Consider the following 21,765-nt stretch of genomic DNA (forward strand, 5'->3'; position numbering starts at 1 on the left):
TGCAATTCGTATCGTCGTCGGAAAGAGAGAAAAAAAAAGACCGTGCGCTACAGATTAAGTTTGCACCAAAAATAATATTTAAGAAGTATTCAACAACTAAAAATAACATCCTATTTAAATTCTACACATTTTTTAATCAAATTTCATATATAACATGTTAAAATCGGAGTTACGGTTTAAAAGATATGGATAATTTTGTTTTAGATAAAATGTGGATTGATTAACTGAAAAGTCAGGAATTTTTTTATTAAAACGAAAAAAACGTTTCAGCTGACTTAAATACGGAGGGCGGGTTGATTAACTGAAACATCAGAGGGTTATCTGAAAAATGCACACAAAAAAAGTTTGGCTGTTACTAACAGATGGATTGTGGGTTAATTATGAAAAACGACAGGGACTTTTCTACAAAATAGCCACGACGGACAACAAAAGCACTACGTGCTTTATTATTACTAGTACAAATTCCTGTGCGTTGCACCGGGCAAGAAAAAAATATTGATAGTAAACAACATGACAATCTCAACCAATACATAGGACCATAATCAAGCACGTAATATTGTTAAAGAGTACATGCCTAGATTCCGTTGTAAGCTAGAAACTGAATGTCATTTACAACCAACTATTTATTTGCATCTAGTACAAATGCCCGTGCGTTGCATTTTTTTGTGCATATACATCGCGCACGCACTCAAGGAGACAACAATCTGAAGCCCATATTTGTCGGAAAAAACCTGAACTAGTGCAGTGCTCGATGCGAATCCCATATTTATGGAAATAAAATAATAAGAGCACTGCAATTGCTAGTAAATAACAAGATAATTTGAACCAATATATAAGACCATCATCAAGCACAGAATACTATTAAAGAGTACATGTCTAGATTTCGTTGTAAGCTAGAAATTGAAAGTCATTTACAATCAACTATATGTAATTGACCCCGCTGGTCTATATCCAATGAATTATGAGAAGCCCTTTCATTTGGTAGTTATCTAAAACTACCACCAGAGATGCCATCCAACAACTAGCCAATAGCGGAGCTTCTTTTTTGAGAAATAGCATGCATGTCCTATTTGAGCAAATAGAAGTTAGTACGAGCAAACAATTAATCTTGAAAAAAGAATTTGTTATTACGAAATCTTCCAAATCGTACTATATTTACCAGATTTAAATTGGATTTTCCTGATACAACTGATGAATTCAAGTACACCGGCAGGCATGTTATCTTCACATTCATTGTCCTTGAATGTTAATAGTTGGCCCAAAATTAGTTTTCTGAGTTCATATCCATCCTGTACAACCATTATTTTTGTAAACGAATGGCATCAAAATTAGATGTGTAATTATAATATAACATCAAATGATCTATATTGTCTTGATATTTACCTTTATAAATGGCAAATGTGGTCTTTCATCTTCCCATGTGGACATGAACAGGGGAACAATATAACCGGAAAGTTCCCTTATATATAAGAATATATATGTTATTAATTTAAATTTAAATTCATTTTAAAAACAACAAATTTTCACTATATAATATTCATCTATTCAAAAATACCTGTTGTAAATTGGAATATCATCTAGGATTTTTTGATGCCACAGAAGAATATTCTCGTTCCATCTAGACCCAGGGCATGCCTTTGACATTGCTTTTGGTAAGTGTTCTGCAATCCATATAATTTTGTGCACATATTTTGCGAGTGGGTTGCATCTGTAAATGGGATTAATAGGAGCAGGGTCCAAAATATACACTGTTCTGGTATCTTTGTCCAATGTGAATAGAATGAAATCATTGTTGGATTGTACTGGAATATGGATCTGAAATAGGATACATATATTAGATGTAATAAAAAATGTGTGTTCGAAAGTATATAGAAGTGCTCTTACCGATTTGCATTTTGAAACATTATATTTGATACCAGGCCAACTACGAACAGAATTTGCTAGTTGTTCGACATCTAACTTTTTACGAAAATCTGGGTGTCGTCCAAAATCAGTAGTCATCTAGCACATAAAAATAATTGGTTAGAAAAGTGATTAAAAAAAGAATATAGAAAAAAGTAAATAATGAATTTAAGAACGTACCCAAAATTTCATGTCCATATAATGTTTTGCTATCAATTGTTTTGTTTTTTGTGCCGTTTGGATGTCATCAAACATAAACTTCCGTATGACCAAATTAAAGCAATCTCGGTCCATAGGTAAATCATCCTTTAGCATTCCTTGTAGTTTTCTAAGAGACAAGCTTATCGGATATGGCTTTGAACTTTGGATCCATACTTTCCTGGTAATGGAAAAATTAAGATAATGAATCAATAAGAAAATAAGTAAGATATTTTACAATTGTATTACTAATTTGAAATGACTTACTCTAAAATCTCGGTGTAGTTGATGGATTTAATGAAGCTACAAAGTCCAGATGTTAACTCATGTAAGCTCATATTAGAAAGAATAAATATCAGTGATCTGTATTTCATTTGAACCGATAATGGGATTTTTTGTTTTGAGTTTTCTATATCATCTAGACTTTCCAATATTTGAACATCATTAGGATTTCCATTGGTGTCATCGTCAGTTTCTTCAACGATTGTAGTGATTGATGCAGTGTTTGTTTTCCAACATAATAGTATGTTGGCTAACTTAAACCTAAATGAAGTAATCATTTCCTGTGCAATATAAACAATTATTACTATATTTTCAAAATTTAACATACTTTATGTAAAATTGATATACTTTCTATTAAACAAAAAGACGTATACTTGTGTAATTGCGTATGATAATGCGCTTCCGGTGAAATATTCCAAAAATTTGACCATAAATAAACTACATGAAGAACTGTCTTTTTTAACCGGCTTTTGAATTTGTTCCGTGATCTTCCATTCAGTAAGATCAACGTCTTTCCAATCCTCGTTAATCAAGTTTTGACTTTTAATAAGGTCGAAATGAAATTGTATTCCTCGTAGCTGAAAAAGATTTATGATCAGAAAAGATAGACATTAACAATGTATGAATTTATGTCATTTACATGTAGGATTAAAACTGATGATGTAACTAACCGTAATAGAGAGATCATCTCGGTCAAACTTCCAACACAATGATTCCAGTACTTGAATCTCACGTTTTTTGGAATTTAAAATAGCTAAATACCAATGTGTGTTGCTGGTATTTATTGGAAGTTCAATCTGTAATAAAGATAATTAGGAAAATAAAAATAAATATTGATTGAAACATGAACATGAAAATTATGGATACGGATATTACCATGTCATGCTCCATATATTTCTTGACAATCTCTGTAATGAAGGCACTATTTTGATGTATGCCAAGGTTACCATCCCGTTTTAATAGTGAGATGACAAAAGGACTCTCAAAATATACTTTATTGTCATTCTGGACATGTATTTGGTCCTTTATACAACATATATATGCATCGATCACCTATAATTAAGATTATTTTCAAACAAATACATTAGTAATAGATATTAGTGATTAGAAACTTATTTCTGTTTGAGTAAGGGTATACTTACATCATCGTTTACCCACTCTTTTTCATCAAGCAAGCACATCAATTGATTTTGTAACACAGTACTTCCATCTATCTGAACCAACTCTTGTTTTCCCAAAGATGATTCAATTATTATATGGGCACATAGATCATAATCGATCAATGTATAGTTTGCAAAAAATCAAATAATTTAAGAATATATTGGATAGATAAGTACACAGAATAAATGAAACCAATACCTTGTGGCAGATAATCATATTTTTGAACAATTTTGATCTCCTTATTTGAATATGGTTCCTTAACATCATGTAATGGTAAAACATGAGATAATGTCGAGCTAGATTTGGATGGAGGTGATGCCAATGGATCATGAACTATCTGAATGTTTGATTCTGGCACAATTGATTCAAAACATTCAGAATTTGGAGAAGATGCTGACATAGTTGGTGACATTGGTTTTGGCTCGAGAACACCTAATTCAGAAATTTTTGTTTTTTTGAAGGTCGGTTTTCCAAATCGTCTACAATGTTCAGTTCAGCAATGTCATCTATTTCCTGCAGTAACAACATAATTATAATTAGCCCAAATAGATTCTCAACTATATATATATTACTAATCACCCTTCACAAATTGAAGTCCTTTCAATTCATGTATGTATCAGTAATACCATGTGCATTTCAACCATAACAGTAAAAAAAACCACCACCAAACCCATTAAAAACTGGAAGAGAGCATCAACTCTACACATGCAACAATATTTGACTGAAACCTTCAACTCTATGCATGCATCAACTCGAGTTGGTCCATCAGATTAGGAGCAGGATTTTCTCATTTCACTTCTCCTATTCGTAGATATGCAGGTTAGTTTTTTTTCACTGTTACGTCCGCCCCGAGTCGCCTGCAACATATAGCTACTTGCAACTAAGCTGGACCAATATATGGAACTCTAGGACAAAATCATACCATTTGGATCTTCCTTGTAGGAAGAGTGAAATTATAAGATGAGAGTTAGTGTAGATTTTTCCTTGGGGTAATGATACTTGGATTATTTAGGAACAATATTTTTATACCGAGCACTATACATGGTGTGACGAGGAGGTATTTTCTGCCCTGCCCTATATTTCTCCTATTCCCCTCCCACCCTGATATTTTTCAGTCACTAATAACTAACAGAACTAATGATTATGTCACACATGTTGGCATCTAGTGTATGTTCTATGCACTTCACTATACTGCAAAACTGGTTGTAGTGGGAGTAATGTGATGTGCACTTCACTATACTCCCACTGGTTGCAGTGGGAGTCAAAACTGGTTGTATGTTCTATGTTGTTGTAGTTGGCATCCTGAACCATTTGCACGATCCTCCTTGCTACAGTAGATGTTTGCAACTCTGGCATGTTTAGCATAGAATTTCTTCCCGTGTACTGTACAGGAGGTCGAGAAGGATGTGAAAGCTCGGACCAAAGGTGAACTTGGAGCTGCGAAAACCTTGTGTACTCCATTTGACCAGCCAGATCTTCCTTCGGGTACGCTATTCAGACATCAGTGCTTTTATTTCATTCAGATTTCTCTTTTGTTGTACTCCTGCAAATGATGCTTCCATAGGTGCCGCACTAACCTTGACATTTTGATGTTCTGCACAAAACTTCAGGAACCGCGTGCTTTGCTTCTGGAAAGCCTGCTCAAAAGTGGTCATTCTGGGGTCGCAGCTATTGATCCCTGTGTGCTGCCACCTATACATTGCCATTTTCATTGACCATTTGTTCTGGCAAATCTGTTTATTTCTTATACTACCTGATTTTTGAGTAATGCTTTCGTATGATAACTGCAACTGTGGATTGGTTGTATAATGACACCACAAGCAGGAAATGAAAATTTTACTTTAGGAAGATTGTATCAGGTATCCTTTAAAAGCTTTTGTTCTCTTATTGCGCTTGCTCTACTTCTACTGCTGCACGCACGCACGGTGCTTGGGACTGATTGATGGCTGGCTATCTGACGGTGTACTGCATGCAGGACTACAATGTGACGCTGGTGTACTACCTGTCGCACTACCTGGTGGACATCGTGAGCGAGAAGGCCGGCCGCGTGCTCAAGCTCGACAAGATCGACGAGGGCCGCAAGTGGCTCGGCACCGACGTGCTCGTCTTCTAATCCTGGCACTGGTGGCCGCGCTCTGGCAAGGATCAGCCGTAAGACCGGCGTTGCATCGTCTGTTTCTCCGGGCTGCGTTTTTTCAGGCAGGTTATGACTGACTCAACTCTGAACTCGCACGGCTTGTGTGTGTGTGTCGTTGCTGCAGCTGGGACTATATGCAGGAGGGAAGCCAGGTGATGAAGGACATGGACCGGACGGCGGCCTTCACCAAGGCGCTCAACACCTGGGCCGGATGGGTGGACGCCAACCTCGTCCGGATGTGTGCAGATTTGGAAGATTTTCAATATCCACTATTTGATGAAGGGGTTGTTCATATGTTCTTTTTCTAAGAAATCATTAGATCAAATAAATAAAATCAAGATAAGAAGAAAAAAAGCAGACATTTAGAAACCATCTCTGGTTTTAATCCAATCAACCAACTACTGTTTTGTAGCTCTGAGAAATGTTTTTCATTGTGAATAGGAAAGATTCATCTGCAAAAATAGATAATTTCTAAGCATGTTGCTCAAAATGGCTAATTTTGGAGGCAACCATTTCTGGAAGAGGATAGCAAGAAATTGCACAAGCTGTAGGAAACAAACACGCATATTGTTGTTACCTTTGTTTGATCAGTAGTGCCAGACATATTCATGTTTCTACATGGACTGGAAAGAGATGCTACAAAAAGCTTGAATACTTGAGAATACCCTAAATCAAGATATATTGACATGCATATCCATATAGGGCTCAAATTGTCCTAGTGTTTCTAGTTACCATTAGTTTAACGTGTCTTAATAGGCTTCTCAACTGCAATTTCACTCTAATAGTTTCAGTTTGCAAGTGAAGTGTTTCCATTTATTTTGTGTGCTGATAATACTCTTATGGTTCCGAGGGCGGGCGTGGACTCCAAGATACACTTAAAGTACATTCCAGGAAATTTCTTGGGATACTTAATGGAATCGACACAGATACATGGAACCCTACCACAGATAGGTATCTCAAGGTCCAGTATAATGCTAAGGATCTCCACGGAAAGTCAACCAACAAAGCAGCCCTCACAGAGCAGCTAAACCTAGCTTCTGCATATCCTTCACAACCACTGGTACGATTGTCAATGTGTTAAGCTCAAATCTCAATTACTGATAAACTGGATATATAAAGGTTCACGCTGTGCATGAATTTGAACATTTTCCATCTCTTTATTCTCGTCAATTTTCTTCATGGAATAGTGTCACGCCCAAGATGCGGCCCTGTCCTCAATTTGGCACGAAGGCCTCGTCAGGGATAGAAGCGCATCTCGTCGTGTCGCAAGAATGGATATCGTTACAAATACATGTACTGAAAGGAAGAGATATATATTCAGAGTTGGCTTACACTCGCCACAAGTTACATCAGAGTCACATCAGTACATTACATAATCATCAAGAGTAAGAGCAGGGTCCGACTACGGACGAAAACAAACGACAAAAGAAGAACGACGTCCATCCTTGCTATCCCAGGCTGCCGGCCTGGAACCCATCCTAGATCGATGAAGAAGAAGAAGAAGAAACTCCAAATGAACAATCAACGCGCTCACGTCGAGTAACCTTTACATGTACCTGCAACTGGTGTTGTAGTAATCTGTGAGCCACAGGGGACTCAGCAATCTCATTTCCAAAGGTATCAAGACTAGCAAAGCTTAATGGGTGAGATATGGTTAAGTGGTGAGGTTGCAGCAGCGCCTAAGCATATATTTGGTGGCTAAACTTACGAGTACAAGAAATGAGAGGGGGAAGATCTACGCCTGGCAGACGTAACTACTGATGATCAAATGAATGATCCTGAACACCTACCTACGTCAGGCATAACCCCACCGTGTCCTCGATCGGAGAAGGATCTCACGAAAGAGACAGTCACGGTTACGCACACAGTTGGCAAGTTTTAATTAAGTTAACTTCAAGTTATCTAGAACCAGTGTTAAACAAAGTTTCCACGTTGCCACATAACCGCGGGCACGGCTTTCCGAAAAGATTTAACCCTGCAGGGGTGCTCCAACTAGTCCATCACAAATTACCACAAGCCGCATAGAAATCCTCAATCACGAAGCTCGCGATCTCGTCGGATTCCCTAGTGGAAAACCTCAACTCTGAGATTACCCAAAGCATCACCGGAATCCCGATGCACAAGATATTCCGTCAAAGGTAAAACTAATCCAGCAAGGCCGCCCGACGTGTCGACGATCCCGATAGGAGTCGCGTACCTCGTTCTCAGGACACAACGGATGGGTCACACAAGGAGAACCAAACCTCGGGTTGCCCCACGGTGGCCCCGTAGTCTGCCAATTTGGACCAACACTCATGAGGAGCACTGGCCCGGGGGTTGATTAAATTTCCTCGGGTTAATTACTCCCTATGCAGTTCATTAGTTATTAGGCAAATGTAGTACCAAAGTTGGGCCCTGCCAGACCAGCTTTAATCTAAAACGAATTATCAAGGGGGTCCCCATAACAACCCCGATCGTGTTAGGAGCGCTCGTTTATGGAACATAACACCGGTAGCCGAAACTAAGGGGGCAAAGGTGGAACAAAACACCAGGCTAGAAAGGCCGAGCCTTCCACCTTTTACCAAGTATATAGGTGCATTAAATTAAATAGCATTTAAATATGGTGATATAACAAGGAACCCATGTTATCACATGGAAGCAACTGCACCTGCAACTAGCAACGCTATCAACAGGATTAAGAAAGCAGTAACATAGCCAATCAGTGGTTTGCTAGGTCGAACAGATTGAAGGTTAACATGGCATTGTTGAGAGGCTGATATTTAACAAGTGGTAGGCAACGAGACATAATCGATAGCATCGAAATAACTAGCATGACAATGATAGTAATGGTATCTGGGGAAATGATCATCTTGCCTGAGATCCCGCTTGGAAGAAGAACAACTCGGAGAAGTCGGCAAACCAACGTAGTCGAACGGGTCCTCACATTCCGACACGCTTGCGGAACTCTATCGAGATGGGCAAACCGGAAACAAACATCAACACAAGTATTCACCACCACAAAGCAAGACATGATGCATACCCTAATATGATGCATGAACAGGTTAAAATGCAAGGGATGGCATGGCAATTCACCTCACGCAAACACTACACATTAAGTGAAGCTCGATATGCAACGGGTTGCATATCGACGAAACTCCACGATTAATTATTTAATTCACTCCCGATTATTTACACGGAAATATTAAATTGTAGTTATCATGGCAAGGGGTGAAGCGATGATCCTACATGGCATCCTAGTCGGTATAACTTGCGGAACATAGAATGGAGCTACGGCACGAGAGGCATGCAACACAAGAATATATATGCCATGAATGCGTCATGCATGCAAGACATCACACCACGACAAGAAGGGAAAGAAGCAAGGTGTCGCCACGGCGAGCGAGAGGGAAACTATGTCGGCAACATGGAAACGAAGCCACGGCAACGTTCCTATCCCGATACTCGTCGAGATATCGTGCCAACGTATAGGAAGCGAGTGCGGGAACGCTAAATAAAGATGGGGTGATCCCGATTACCGGGTTCCCATGTGTCGAGGGCACGACGAAAAGGAAGACAACGTGCAACGGTCAAACAACGGTGCATACACGAATTCAACTCAAACAACTCATACATTCGTACATCACTAGCACACGGTACACGACATGTCCCATCGGTATACCTTCGACGCGTGCATATAGGAGCGGATCGGGTCGTTGAAGGAGATCAACGATCGTCGTGGTCGTCGTGGAAGTAGTCGTACACACGCCGGTAGTTGAAGTAGTGGAACACGGTCTCGTCGACGGTAGTCGTTCGCTCGGCGTCGTGGTTCCCGGTCTTCGGTGTCGGTAGTTGATCACGTCTCCGTTGATGTTCGGGGAAGTCGAACTCGTTTCCCGGGTCGTCGAGGGCGTCGTGGTACTCGGGTCTTGTCGGTTCCAAGAAGGAGGGGTTGGTGCACGCGGCGACGGCAAGCGATGCAACAGCAACATCAAACGTGCATCGGCGGCACAACGAAAGGCGGCAACATCTAGCACCAGCAGGCTTCGACTAGCATCGGCAGCAAGCTAGCTAGCAATCATCATTAGGCACGGCATGCAAGCACACTAGCAGCAACAGCAATCGGCCACGGCAAGGCATTGCTGGCAAGCAACAACAACTAACGGGTAGCTACAGCCAGTAACAACAACAGGGCACCAGCATGAGCAAAGCAGCGACATCACCAGCGACTAGCAGCTAAGCAGCATGGCATCAACAGCAAGCAGCAGCAGCTTGCAAAACAGGCAAAGCAGCAACTACATCAGCAACGCAACAGCATCAGCGACAGCAAGCATTAACAGCAAGCAGCAACAGCAACAGCACCAAGCGGCAAGCAGCAGCGCAGCGGGCAAGCAGCAGCGGCCAGCAGCACAGCAGCACGCCGGCAACAGCAACGGCAGGGAGGCGGCAGCGGCTCGAGGGGAACGGGCGGCCACCGGCGGCTGCGGCGAGCTCGGGGATGGAGGAGGCGAGCACGACGGGGCGGTGCAACTCGGGCAGGGGAGCTGCCCCACGGCTCGAGCGAGGGGGGGACTAGGCAGGCGAGCTCGGCTCGGCAGGGAACCTCCGGCGGGCTACCTCGGGCGGAGGGACCGGCGATCGCGCGGGCGCAGGGGACGGCCACAGGGGCGAGCCGGCCGGCGGCGCGGAGTACGACGGGAGGAGGAGGCGGCGGCAGGAGGGGGCGCTGGGGATCGGGCCTGCGCGAGCGAGGCACTAGGAGGAAGGGGACGATGACGGCGCGAGGAGGGGGACGAGACGCAGGGGGAGAACGGGCTAGGTCACGGGAGGGGAGGCTCGGCCTTGGGCCGGCTGGCCTGGGCTGGCTCCTCCCCCATTTGGGTTTTCCTTTTTTCTAAAAACCTTTAAAACCGAAATCTGTAAATAAAGAAAGGTTTTTTTAACAAAATAAAATAAACTAAAATAAATGCCTTTTGACCCCTTTAAAACAAACCCCAACTATAAATAGATTGGGCATTTTTAAAGAAATAAAAATGAAACCCTTTTTAAAAGAATAAAAATAAAACCCTTTTTTTAACAAAAGAATAAAATCAAACTCCTTTTGACAGGAGAACAAAATACAACCTCTTTTATTTAAAGATTAAAATAAAGCTCTTTAAAGAGGAAAAGAAAATGAGACGGATTTAAAATAAACAAAAGGAAAAAATAAAGGAAATCCAAGGGTTGCCCACACATTTAATAAAAGGACCCTTTTAATGAAAAGAAGAAGACGACCCCTTTTAAAATAGAGGTTTAAAACGGGAAATCTTAGCAACCGCACAAACAAATAAGAGAGGAGAGGAGGGGAGAAAAGGTCTCACGTCCTCGGTGCAACAGGGTTTAGCGGTGGCTCTCACGCACGCACTGTCATCACGCCAACAAACGACGTCAAACTCACAAAGCACTAACGCCTAACAACAAGGAGCGACAAGCAACACCGACAAATAACACAGTTGACGTGATGCCATGCATGATGCGATGATGCAAACTACATGACGATGCAACAAACGAAAAAAAAAATAACTACACGACAGAAACGGAAAGAAAGGGGGATCTTCTGGAACGTCGGTCTCGGGCTGTCACAACTCTCCTACACTACAAGAAGATCTCGCCCCGAGATCCAAGAATGAAAGGGGGAAGAGGATGAGAAAGAACAAGAGGTAAAAATTTAGTCGCTTCTTTGACAAATGAGTGAAACCAACGATCCTTAAAGGTTGCGAGGCGATGAGGAATGATATGAGAAGAAGCAAGATTCACGGAAAATTTCGGCAGCACTTCGGTAGGAAAACGGGACAAAAAATTCGATAAGATGGAAGAAATAGACAATAATCATAAAAAACAACTAAATAGAGCAAGGGAACACCATGATCTTGGTAGAACAACATAATAGACCCAAAAAGCAACATCACAAGGCCTCGGAACAAGAGAATAGGAACTAGCTCAAGCGGAAGAAGAGAAAGAAGAAAAGAATGACAACTACCATCACAATAGAATTGAGGAGCCTCTGGGCAGAAGAATAGACGTAGAAGTTGGAAAACCAACAAAGAAAATAACAAGATAGTAGTGGGCTTGTGAAAATCATCTCAACAAATATGAGGTGACAATCAACCACTAAAAGAAACAAGGATTGATTGGGAGAAACAAGATATGAACAAATCTTACACCAAGAGGATACATCGAGAACTTGGATTAATGACAAGCACCATGATAGCAACAATCCATAGGAAAAGCTTTAGGTGAAATCCAAACCAAGATAACTCAAAGAAGAAATCATGGGTTAAGAATAATCTCATGATCAAAGGATTGGTGGATTTAATTATCTCATTCTTGAAAGAAAATCTCTTCGAGGCTCCTACACTAACAACAAGGCTATAATACCACCTCAAAGGATAAGGAAGAACAAATGCACTTGGGAATGCAAGAGAACGGATATTTGAGGTCCTCCAACAAGAATCTTGAAGAACACTTGAGAACGAATTGACATCATGAGCCACTCCGAAAGAAGAATTTAAATCATTTGAAGAAGGAAGAACAAGAATAAGAATTATGTTATGCTCATCCTTCATCAAGTTAAACTGATGACAAGCAACGGATCTAGCATACCACTTATTCTTCTTGAAATGATTAAGGAGAAATATAAGCACAAACTAGAAGAAATCTTGAAAGAGGCACCGGTGAGAATTGAAATGAATGAGGCAACCAGGAATGACTGGAGATACATGAGAATGAAAAGATCTTGAGCCACCTAACAGAAAACTTGAATAAGGCACCGGAATAATCAAGAGACGAATGAAGAGGCAACAATTGAGAAGATTTGAGGATGAAAGCTGAAAGCTGAGAACGAAGAATCTTCTAAAATGATGGCCTTCGGAGGATCGAGAAATAAAAACAACTCAGAACTGCACCGGATAGCACGAAAGGAATTACTCATGATTGGAGACAATTCCAGATGATAACACAAGGCTGAAAAGATGAATCTCCAAGAGAATGAACCAAGATTCGAGAAAAACACTCCTTCGAATTGCAAGCTGAGAATGATGACGAGAGCAACACCAAGAATTAATGAGACACTCCGGAATAAAGAAGGATGCAAGGTTGAACCAAATAAGAGAATTAATTCAAATAGAACTTGAAGAAGGGATATGACTGATGAAATTCATACTTACGTCATAGTTGAAAATATTTAAAGATCTCCGGAGATGACTAAAAGAGCCAGCTAAGATCCTGGGAAAGAACCTGTGGGTTATGGGCCCAATCAAAGAAATCACTGTTGAAACAATTGCTAGAACGAGAGATATTGCACCGGTATAAGAAAACTAGATGAGGTTAGAACCTCGAAATAATGAAAGATCTGAAACAAGAAACTCTGAGATGTCTCCAACACACCGGATAGAATAGAGATAATTGAATAAACAAGATAGACTGATAAAAATTTCCAACATAGGAAAGAATTACAAGCACGAAAAGGATATGATGAACACGGATAGCTGAATTAAATTCACCGGTAAGGATGACAAGAATGAATAAAGATGAACATGAAGCTCCTGAAAATCTTCACAACGAATCACCGACTACAAGAAGGAAGAAGAGATAGTGAAAGCATCACTGAATAAGAAGGCACTTGGATGAAATCCAAACACTAAAGAAAAGGGCGGGAGGGTGGGAAAAAACAAAGATGACTTGGGCTAAATGAGATGAACTCCGGAATAAAATGAGAGAATGATCTTGCAAAAATTAGAGAGGATAGACTACACTTGAAGAGAAGCACACCGGTTGAATGGAATTGATACGATGACTCCGGTTGAAAAGGAAATGACATGACAATGAACGAACAAAAGAATTTGCATTCTCACATAAAAATATGAGAACACCTCTTAGGAAAGATCTGAAATCACCACTTGACATCGAAGCAACTTGAATTACCATATTCAACAAAACAAAGGATGAGGCTTACGAAACAAGCCAGAACAAACTCATGAGAAAGATTTCCGTTCGATATTTTCGTGGACAGGATCGCATGGGCTCGATTTTACAGTAGCCATCAAGTGCAAGGCAGTGCACCCGACATACGAAGCGTCCCCGAGTCGTAGCAAGCTACAAGGACTCTTTAAGACACAACGTGTACTGCTGTAAGTCGACCGTGAACAAACGAATCCACTAGATGTCGAACCCCAACCTAACATCATGCATTTGTTGGAAGATTGTCCTATAAGCAACTACTTGAATTCCCACCTATGAATTCCCAAAATATCTGGTCATGCATTTGTTGGAAGATTGTCCTATAAGCAACTACTTGAATTCCCACCTATGAATTCCCAAAATATCTGGTCATGCAATCTGGTACACGGATACAAGGAGTAATATCACACAACTCCTATACTAACCCGTCACTTGTATCACATCCGTCAACACACGACCAGAATCTCGGACCTTCATCTACAACAGACCCTCGTGATCACAACGATACAAAGTATGGCAGTACTCCCGAACAATCTGCACCAGTACTGGGGACATCGGGGTTATCTCGCCACTACTAGTATTGAAGCAATTACGAACATCCTTCGTACTGAGATACTAAAAAATCTGAATGATAACGATGTGCTCAAGAATCCCCTGGAGCTCAACTCCCCGGAAGAAAATCAAGTCAGACAGGAGGCACCAAGACAGAACTCCGTCACATCGACATCATATAGATTCCAAAAATATCCGCGTGATCCTATAAAAATTTGAGTGAGAAGAGGAGTAGAATTAAAATATTACGTCAAGATTCCTCACCAGAGCATAGAAGAGGAGAAAAAAGAATCCTAGTCTCCGATATATAACTAAAACTCAAATAGTTTTTCACTAGACTCGACTCGGCCAAGTTCGATCAATCAAGGGGGCTCCTAGGTCGGTCCTTGCTCTGATACCAAGTTGTCACGCCCAAGATGCGACCCTATCCTCAATTTGGCACGAAGGCCTCGTCAGGGATAGAAGCGCATCTCGTCGTGTCGCAAGAATGGATATCGTTACAAGTACATGTACTGAAAGGAAGAGATATATATTCAGAGTTGGCTTACACTCGCCACAAGTTACATCAGAGTCACATCAGTATATTACATAATCATCAAGAGTAAGAGCAGGGTCCGACTACGGACGAAAACAAACGACAAAAGAAGAACGACGTCCATCCTTGCTATCCCAGGCTGCCGGCCTGGAACCCATCCTAGATCGATGAAGAAGAAGAAGAAGAAGAAACTCCAAATGAACAATCAACGCGCTCACGTCGAGTAACCTTTACATGTACCTGCAACTGGTGTTGTAGTAATCTGTGAGCCACAGGGGACTCAGCAATCTCATTTCCAAAGGTATCAAGACTAGCAAAGCTTAATGGGTGAGATATGGTTAAGTGGTGAGGTTGCAGCAGCGCCTAAGCATATATTTGGTGGCTAAACTTACGAGTACAAGAAATGAGAGGGGGAAGATCTACGCCTGGCGGACGTAACTACTGATGATCAAATGAATGATCCTGAACACCTACCTACGTCAGGCATAACCCCACCGTGTCCTCGATCGGAGAAGGATCTCACGAAAGAGACAGTCACGGTTACGCACACAGTTGGCAAGTTTTAATTAAGTTAACTTCAAGTTATCTAGAACCAGTGCTAAACAAAGTTTCCACGTTGCCACATAACCGCGGGCACGGCTTTCCGAAAAGATTTAACCCTGCAGGGGTGCTCCAACTAGTCCATCACAAATTACCACAAGCCGCATAGAAATCCTCAATCACGAAGCTCGCGATCTCGTCGGATTCCCTAGTGGAAAACCTCAACTCTGAGATTACCCAAAGCATCACCGGAATCCCGATGCACAAGATATTCCGTCAAAGGTAAAACTAATCCAGCAAGGCCGCCCGACGTGTCGACGATCCCGATAGGAGTCTCGTACCTCGTTCTCAGGACACAATGGATGGGTCACACAAGGAGAACCAAACCTCGAGTTGCCCCACGGTGGCCCCGTAGTCTGCCAATTTGGACCAACACTCATGAGGAGCACTGGCCCGGGGGTTGATTAAATTTCCTCGGGTTAATTACTCCCTATGCAGTTCATTAGTTATTAGGCAAATATAGTACCAAAGTTGGGCCCTGCCAGACCAGCTTTAATCTAAAACGAATTATCAAGGGGGTCCCCATAACAACCCCGATCGTGTTAGGAGCGCTCGTTTATGGAACATAACACCGGTAGCCGAAACTAAGGGGGCAAAGGTGGAACAAAACACCAGGCTAGAAAGGCCGAGCCTTCCACCTTTTACCAAGTATATAGGTGCATTAAATTAAATAGCATTTAAATATGGTGATATAACAAGGAACCCATGTTATCACATGGAAGCAACTGCACCTGCAACTAGCAACGCTATCAACAGGATTAAGAAAGCAGTAACATAGCCAATCAGTGGTTTGCTAGGTCGAACAGATTGAAGGTTAACATGGCATTGTTGAGAGGCTGATATTTAACAAGTGGTAGGCAACGAGACATAATCGATAGCATCGAAATAACTAGCATGACAATGATAGTAATGGTATCTGGGGAAATGATCATCTTGCCTGAGATCCCGCTTGGAAGAAGAACAACTCGGAGAAGTCGGCAAACCAACGTAGTCGAACGGGTCCTCACATTCCGACACGCTTGCGGAACTCTATCGAGATGGGCAAACCGGAAACAAACATCAACACAAGTATTCACCACCACAAAGCAAGACATGATGCATACCCTAATATGATGCATGAACAGGTTAAAATGCAAGGGATGGCATGGCAATTCACCTCACGCAAACACTACACATTAAGTGAAGCTCGATATGCAACGGGTTGCATATCGACGAAACTCCACGATTAATTATTTAATTCACTCCCGATTATTTACACGGAAATATTAAATTGTAGTTATCATGGCAAGGGGTGAAGCGATGATCCTACATGGCATCCTAGTCGGTATAACTTGCGGAACATAGAATGGAGCTACGGCACGAGAGGCATGCAACACAAGAATATATATGCCATGAATGCGTCATGCATGCAAGACATCACACCACGACAAGAAGGGAAAGAAGCAAGGTGTCGCCACGGCGAGCGAGAGGGAAACTATGTCGGCAACATGGAAACGAAGCCACGGCAACGTTCCTATCCCGATACTCGTCGAGATATCGTGCCAACGTATAGGAAGCGAGTGCGGGAACGCTAAATAAAGATGGGGTGATCCCGATTACCGGGTTCCCATGTGTCGAGGGCACGACGAAAAGGAAGACAACGTGCAACGGTCAAACAACGGTGCATACACGAATTCAACTCAAACAACTCATACATTCGTACATCACTAGCACACGGTACACGACATGTCCCATCGGTATACCTTCGACGCGTGCATATAGGAGCGGATCGGGTCGTTGAAGGAGATCAACGATCGTCGTGGTCGTCGTGGAAGTAGTCGTACACACGCCGGTAGTTGAAGTAGTGGAACACGGTCTCGTCGACGGTAGTCGTTCGCTCGGCGTCGTGGTTCCCGGTCTTCGGTGTCGGTAGTTGATCACGTCTCTGTTGATGTTCGGGGAAGTCGAACTCGTTTCCGGGGTCGTCGAGGGCGTCGTGGTACTCGGGTCTTGTCGGTTCCAAGAAGGAGGGGTTGGTGCACGCGGCGACGGCAAGCGATGCAACAGCAACATCAAACGTGCATCGGCGGCACACGAAAGGCGGCAACATCTAGCACCAGCAGGCTTCGACTAGCATCAGCAGCAAGCTAGCTAGCAATCATCATTAGGCACGGCATGCAAGCACACTAGCAGCAACAGCAATCGGCCACGGCAAGGCATTGCTGGCAAGCAACAACAACTAACGGGTAGCTACAGGCAGTAACAACAACAGGGCACCAGCATGAGCAAAGCAGCGACATCACCAGCGACTAGCAGCTAAGCAGCATGGCATCAACAGCAAGCAGCAGCAGCTTGCAAAACAGGCAAAGCAGCAACTACATCAGCAACGCAACAGCATCAGCGACAGCAAGCATTAACAGCAAGCAGCAGCAGCAACAGCACCAAGCGGCAAGCAGCAGCGCAGCGGGCAAGCAACAGCGGCCAGCAGCACAGCAGCACGCCGGCAACAGCAACGGCAGGGAGGCGGCAGCGGCTCGAGGGGAACGGGCGGCCACCGGCGGCTGCGGCGAGCTCGGGGATGGAGGAGGCGAGCACGACGGGGCGGTGCAACTCGGGCAGGGGAGCTGCCCCACGGCTCGAGCGAGGGGGGACTAGGTGGCGAGCTCGGCTCGGCAGGGAACCTCCGGCGGGCTACCTCGGGCGGAGGGACCGGCGATCGCACGGGCGCAGGGGACGGCCACAGGGGCGAGGCGGCCGGCGGCGCGGAGTACGACGGGAGGAGGAGGCGGCGGCAGGAGGGGGCGCTGGGGATCGGGCCTGCGCGAGCGAGGCACTGGGAGGAAGGGGACGATGACGGCGCGAGGAGGGGGACGAGACGCAGGGGGAGAACGGGCTAGGTCACGGGAGGGGAGGCTGGGCCTTGGGCCGGCTGGCCTGGCCTGGCTCCTCCCCCATTTGGGTTTTCCTTTTTTTTTAAACCTTTAAAACCGAAATCTGTAAATAAAGAAAGGTTTTTTTAACAAAATAAAATAAACTAAAATAAATGCCTTTTGACCCCTTTAAAACAAACCCCAACTATAAATAGATTGGGCATTTTTAAAGAAATAAAAATGAAACCCTTTTTAAAAGAATAAAAATAAAACCCTTTTTTTAACAAAAGAATAAAATCAAAATCCTTTTGACAGGAGAACAAAATACAATCTCTTTTATTTAAAGATTAAATTAAAGCTCTTTAAAGAGGAAAAGGAAATGAGACGGATTTAAAATAAACAAAAGGAAAAAATAAAGGAAATCCAAGGGTTGCCCACACATTTAATAAAAGGACCCTTTTAATGAAAAGAAGAAGACGACCCCTTTTAAAATAGAGGTTTAAAACGGGAAATCTTAGCAACCGCAAAAACAAATAAGAGAGGAGAGGAGGGGAGAAAAGGTCTCAGGTCCTCGGTGCAAAAGGGTTTAGCGGTGGCTCTCACGCACGCACTCTCATCACGCCAACAAACGACGTCAAACTCATAAAGCACTAACGCCTAACAACAAGGAGTGACAAGCAACACCGACAAATAACACAGTTGACGTGATGTCATGCATGATGCGATGACGCAAACTACATGACGATGCAACAATCGAAAAAAAAAGAACCACACGACATAAACGGAAAGAAAGGGGGATCTTCTGGAACGTCGGTCTCGGGCTGTCACAAATAGTCTGTCAGCTATCTGGTTCTATTGTTTGTCATTATATTTGATCGTGGCATGGCCCATGTAGTCTGAAGTGAATTACAGCAGTTTCGTTTTTCGATTGTTTTCTTGAGTTAGCTAATATCATTTTCTGATCCCCTGCTGTGTGTATTCAGCTCCTTTCATTTGTCTTGGAAACTTGATATTGAATGTTAGCTAAATAACTGATTTTTTTCACAAGCAGGTTGGTTGCATTACAAGGCTAGTTGCTCAGAAGGGTGTACATCTTATCAGGAATGCAATATACAAAACAGCTGAATTAGGAGGACAACTTGTCCTTCTGGGTTCAAGTCCAGTACCTGAAATTCAAGTGTGTTTATGCCATAGTATATCTGTGTGCAGATATTTTGATCAGACATGAATCTCCAAAGTAACAGAAGAAAAAGACACTTCACTACCTCATGAATAGTTTATTTATCACCAAAGGAACATGAGTCTGAAATAGTGTATTTTTGTCTGTATTTTCTATAAAGAACCTCTTTGCCTATATCTGGAACAGTAAACATATTTGCCTTTTGTTTTGTTTCACAGAGGGAGTGCACTGAAGATCCATAAAAGTACCGAATTATCCTGGTTATAAGTTACCAATTCTTATTCACATGAACCACTGTTTTAACTCCTAATCAAGAAATTTCAGGATACCATGTTACTTTAGGTTTTTAATGACACACATTGTCTTCTAATACAGTTTCACTCCGAATGATCAACATATTGTCTTCTAATACAGTTTCACTCTGAATGATCAACATTTTTTATGCATGACAGTGTTACATGTCTGTTTTCATTCAGACTTTCGAGGTATCTAGGATATAGAGTCGATTTGATATTTTGATCCAATTAGCCAGCTGAGGGATCTAAGCTGACAAAGTATGTGTTCCAGATCTGATGATAGAGTTTATCCAGTGAACAAAATGCTTTCATAACAGGATACAGCACTGATCCTAACAGCAAACGAGGGGCTGACTTCACCTAGCAGCTAGATAGTATTAAACCGAGTCAGTTCAGAGATGATCAGGGAAATGATGTGGCAGGAGATGCTTCACTACCATCCTGAAGCATGTGACGAACATATTGCAGGCAGTAAACATGTGACGAACATACCCGGCAGGCTCACGGTTGGTGTGATACATACCTCTCGTGTAGCCGAAGCAGGTGGCATTGGAGTGCTCCGCGGATGATCTTCTACCTCCGGCGAAGTCGACGCTTCTTTCTCCGACGAACTCGGAACCGACCTTGGATGTATTTACCCGATAGAGATAGTTTCGTGGCAATGGCAAATTACCTGATGCAGATTTCAGCCGAGGTGGTGTCCTTCTTATAGCATCTAGCAGCAATCCAGGACGGACACGGTTTGTACTTTGAATCGGACACCAACGCCACGGCAACGCACCACCGCGTGAAGCCTGCCGGCCTCCCCTTTCCCTTGTTGCGTCCCCGGCCTCGCCGTGCTCCGGCACGGCCATCCCGTCGTCGCGTCGCCCCTGCCCGCTAGCCTCCCGCGCCGCCCCCCGGCCATCCCCATCCCCGTCGCCACATCGGCATGCCCGTCACGCCCGGGCCTCTCCGCATCAGCGCGTTGTCGCCAGTCCGTCTCCGGCCCGTCCCCTCCAAGCGCCGTCACCGGGCAGACACCGTCCCATCGCCTCCTCGCCCGTCGCCGGCATTTCATATGTGAGGAATAAATTGCCTGACATTTCATAAAATAAGAGAAGAACAGTCAGTGAGCTTCCTCCAGCTTACAGATTGGTGAAGCCAAGTTCAACTTTGAAAAAAAAGAGAAGGGTGAGGAGAGAATGACCGCTGTCACCAAGGGAGGGGAATCACCTGTGAAATCCGGCGGAGATCATAGGTCTTGCAGGCGAACACAACCGCGATGATGCAGAGCCTACTCAACAGGGGATTCGGATCCACCGCCCGGACCACCAACCGGAGTGTGCTCCTCCGCCTCGATCGGTCCGCCCCCTCATCGGATCCACACCAGAGCAGCCGCCTCGTCCGCGCGGCCTCACCACTTCCTTAGCTCCTGCGCCCATTCATTGCTCCTGTCCACGCCAACGGCAAGCGACGGTGCAACGGATGGGTGTCGATGGGGAGGGGGGCTGTAAAACTGAATCGTTTTTCCACTCAAATCAGGAGTGCCGGTTGAATACACAAAATATCAGGGGCTTTTTCGTAAAATTACCACGACGGACGCGGCGGACGACAGAAGCAGTGCGTGGTTTATTATTAGGGAGGATAGAGGATAGATAGATTAGGGAGAGAAAAAAAAGAGTTATCGGTGATAGGCCCCCACATGAAACACGTGGTGTGCAATGTGGATGGATGATGCGATATAAATCGGCCGGCTGAAGGGAATATTTTCCCATAAAAATATAACGTGAGCCGGACTATTTTTAAGAATGACATCATCCCATTCTCAATCTAGACTTTTCATAAGCCTGGACTGATATCATTTTTTTTTCTATGCCTCTGCAATATTTTTGTGCAAGAGATCAAAAATAAAAAAGCGAGCTCATCACGGTATAGTTCAGCAACTGTAACCGAGGATTTATTTATTTTTTTGAGGTTTCTGATATGTAAGGTAGAGATGCGGGACAAAAATGTCAGAAAAAAAATCTGAGTGCGTGCCCTGCCTTGAGATACCATTTCTCAAGTACACTTCAGCTAAATGACTTCAGAAACAACCGTCGTGTCAGTTAAACAATCTT

At 43.2% G+C, this 21,765-nt stretch overlaps 2 protein-coding genes and 1 long non-coding RNA gene across 4 annotated transcripts; all 3 read right to left on the reverse strand.

The window, feature by feature from the left end:
• Positions 1-808: 808 nt before the first annotated feature.
• On the reverse strand, positions 809-2,660 carry LOC123409047. Its single transcript, XM_045102040.1, has 7 exons — positions 2,368-2,660; positions 2,083-2,281; positions 1,885-2,001; positions 1,556-1,815; positions 1,384-1,459; positions 1,160-1,289; positions 809-1,066 (listed from the first exon to the last, which is right to left on the reverse strand). The coding sequence occupies exons 1-7, from the start codon at positions 2,658-2,660 to the stop codon at positions 996-998; spliced, it is 1,146 nt and encodes a 381-aa protein (XP_044957975.1). The 3' UTR covers positions 809-995.
• Positions 2,661-2,711: 51 nt separating this feature from the next.
• LOC123409048 (putative ubiquitin-like-specific protease 1B) lies at positions 2,712-3,635 on the reverse strand. The gene is made up of 4 exons (XM_045102041.1): positions 3,525-3,635; positions 3,259-3,435; positions 3,054-3,179; positions 2,712-2,960 (listed from the first exon to the last, which is right to left on the reverse strand). The coding sequence occupies exons 1-4, from the start codon at positions 3,561-3,563 to the stop codon at positions 2,712-2,714; spliced, it is 591 nt and encodes a 196-aa protein (XP_044957976.1). The 5' UTR covers positions 3,564-3,635.
• Positions 3,636-16,330: 12,695 nt separating this feature from the next.
• LOC123412928 lies at positions 16,331-21,230 on the reverse strand. 2 transcript variants are annotated; one of them, XR_006613631.1, is made up of 3 exons: positions 20,882-21,185; positions 20,190-20,744; positions 16,331-16,370 (listed from the first exon to the last, which is right to left on the reverse strand). It is a non-coding gene; the product is annotated as an uncharacterized LOC123412928 (long non-coding RNA). The 2 variants fall into 2 exon arrangements; XR_006613630.1 differs by lacking the exon at positions 16,331-16,370 and having other exon boundaries at positions 19,930-20,744; positions 20,882-21,230.
• Positions 21,231-21,765: the final 535 nt, after the last annotated feature.

Source organism: Hordeum vulgare, chromosome 7H, assembly GCF_904849725.1.
Source record: "Hordeum vulgare subsp. vulgare chromosome 7H, MorexV3_pseudomolecules_assembly, whole genome shotgun sequence".
NCBI classification, from domain to species: domain Eukaryota; kingdom Viridiplantae; phylum Streptophyta; class Magnoliopsida; order Poales; family Poaceae; genus Hordeum; species Hordeum vulgare.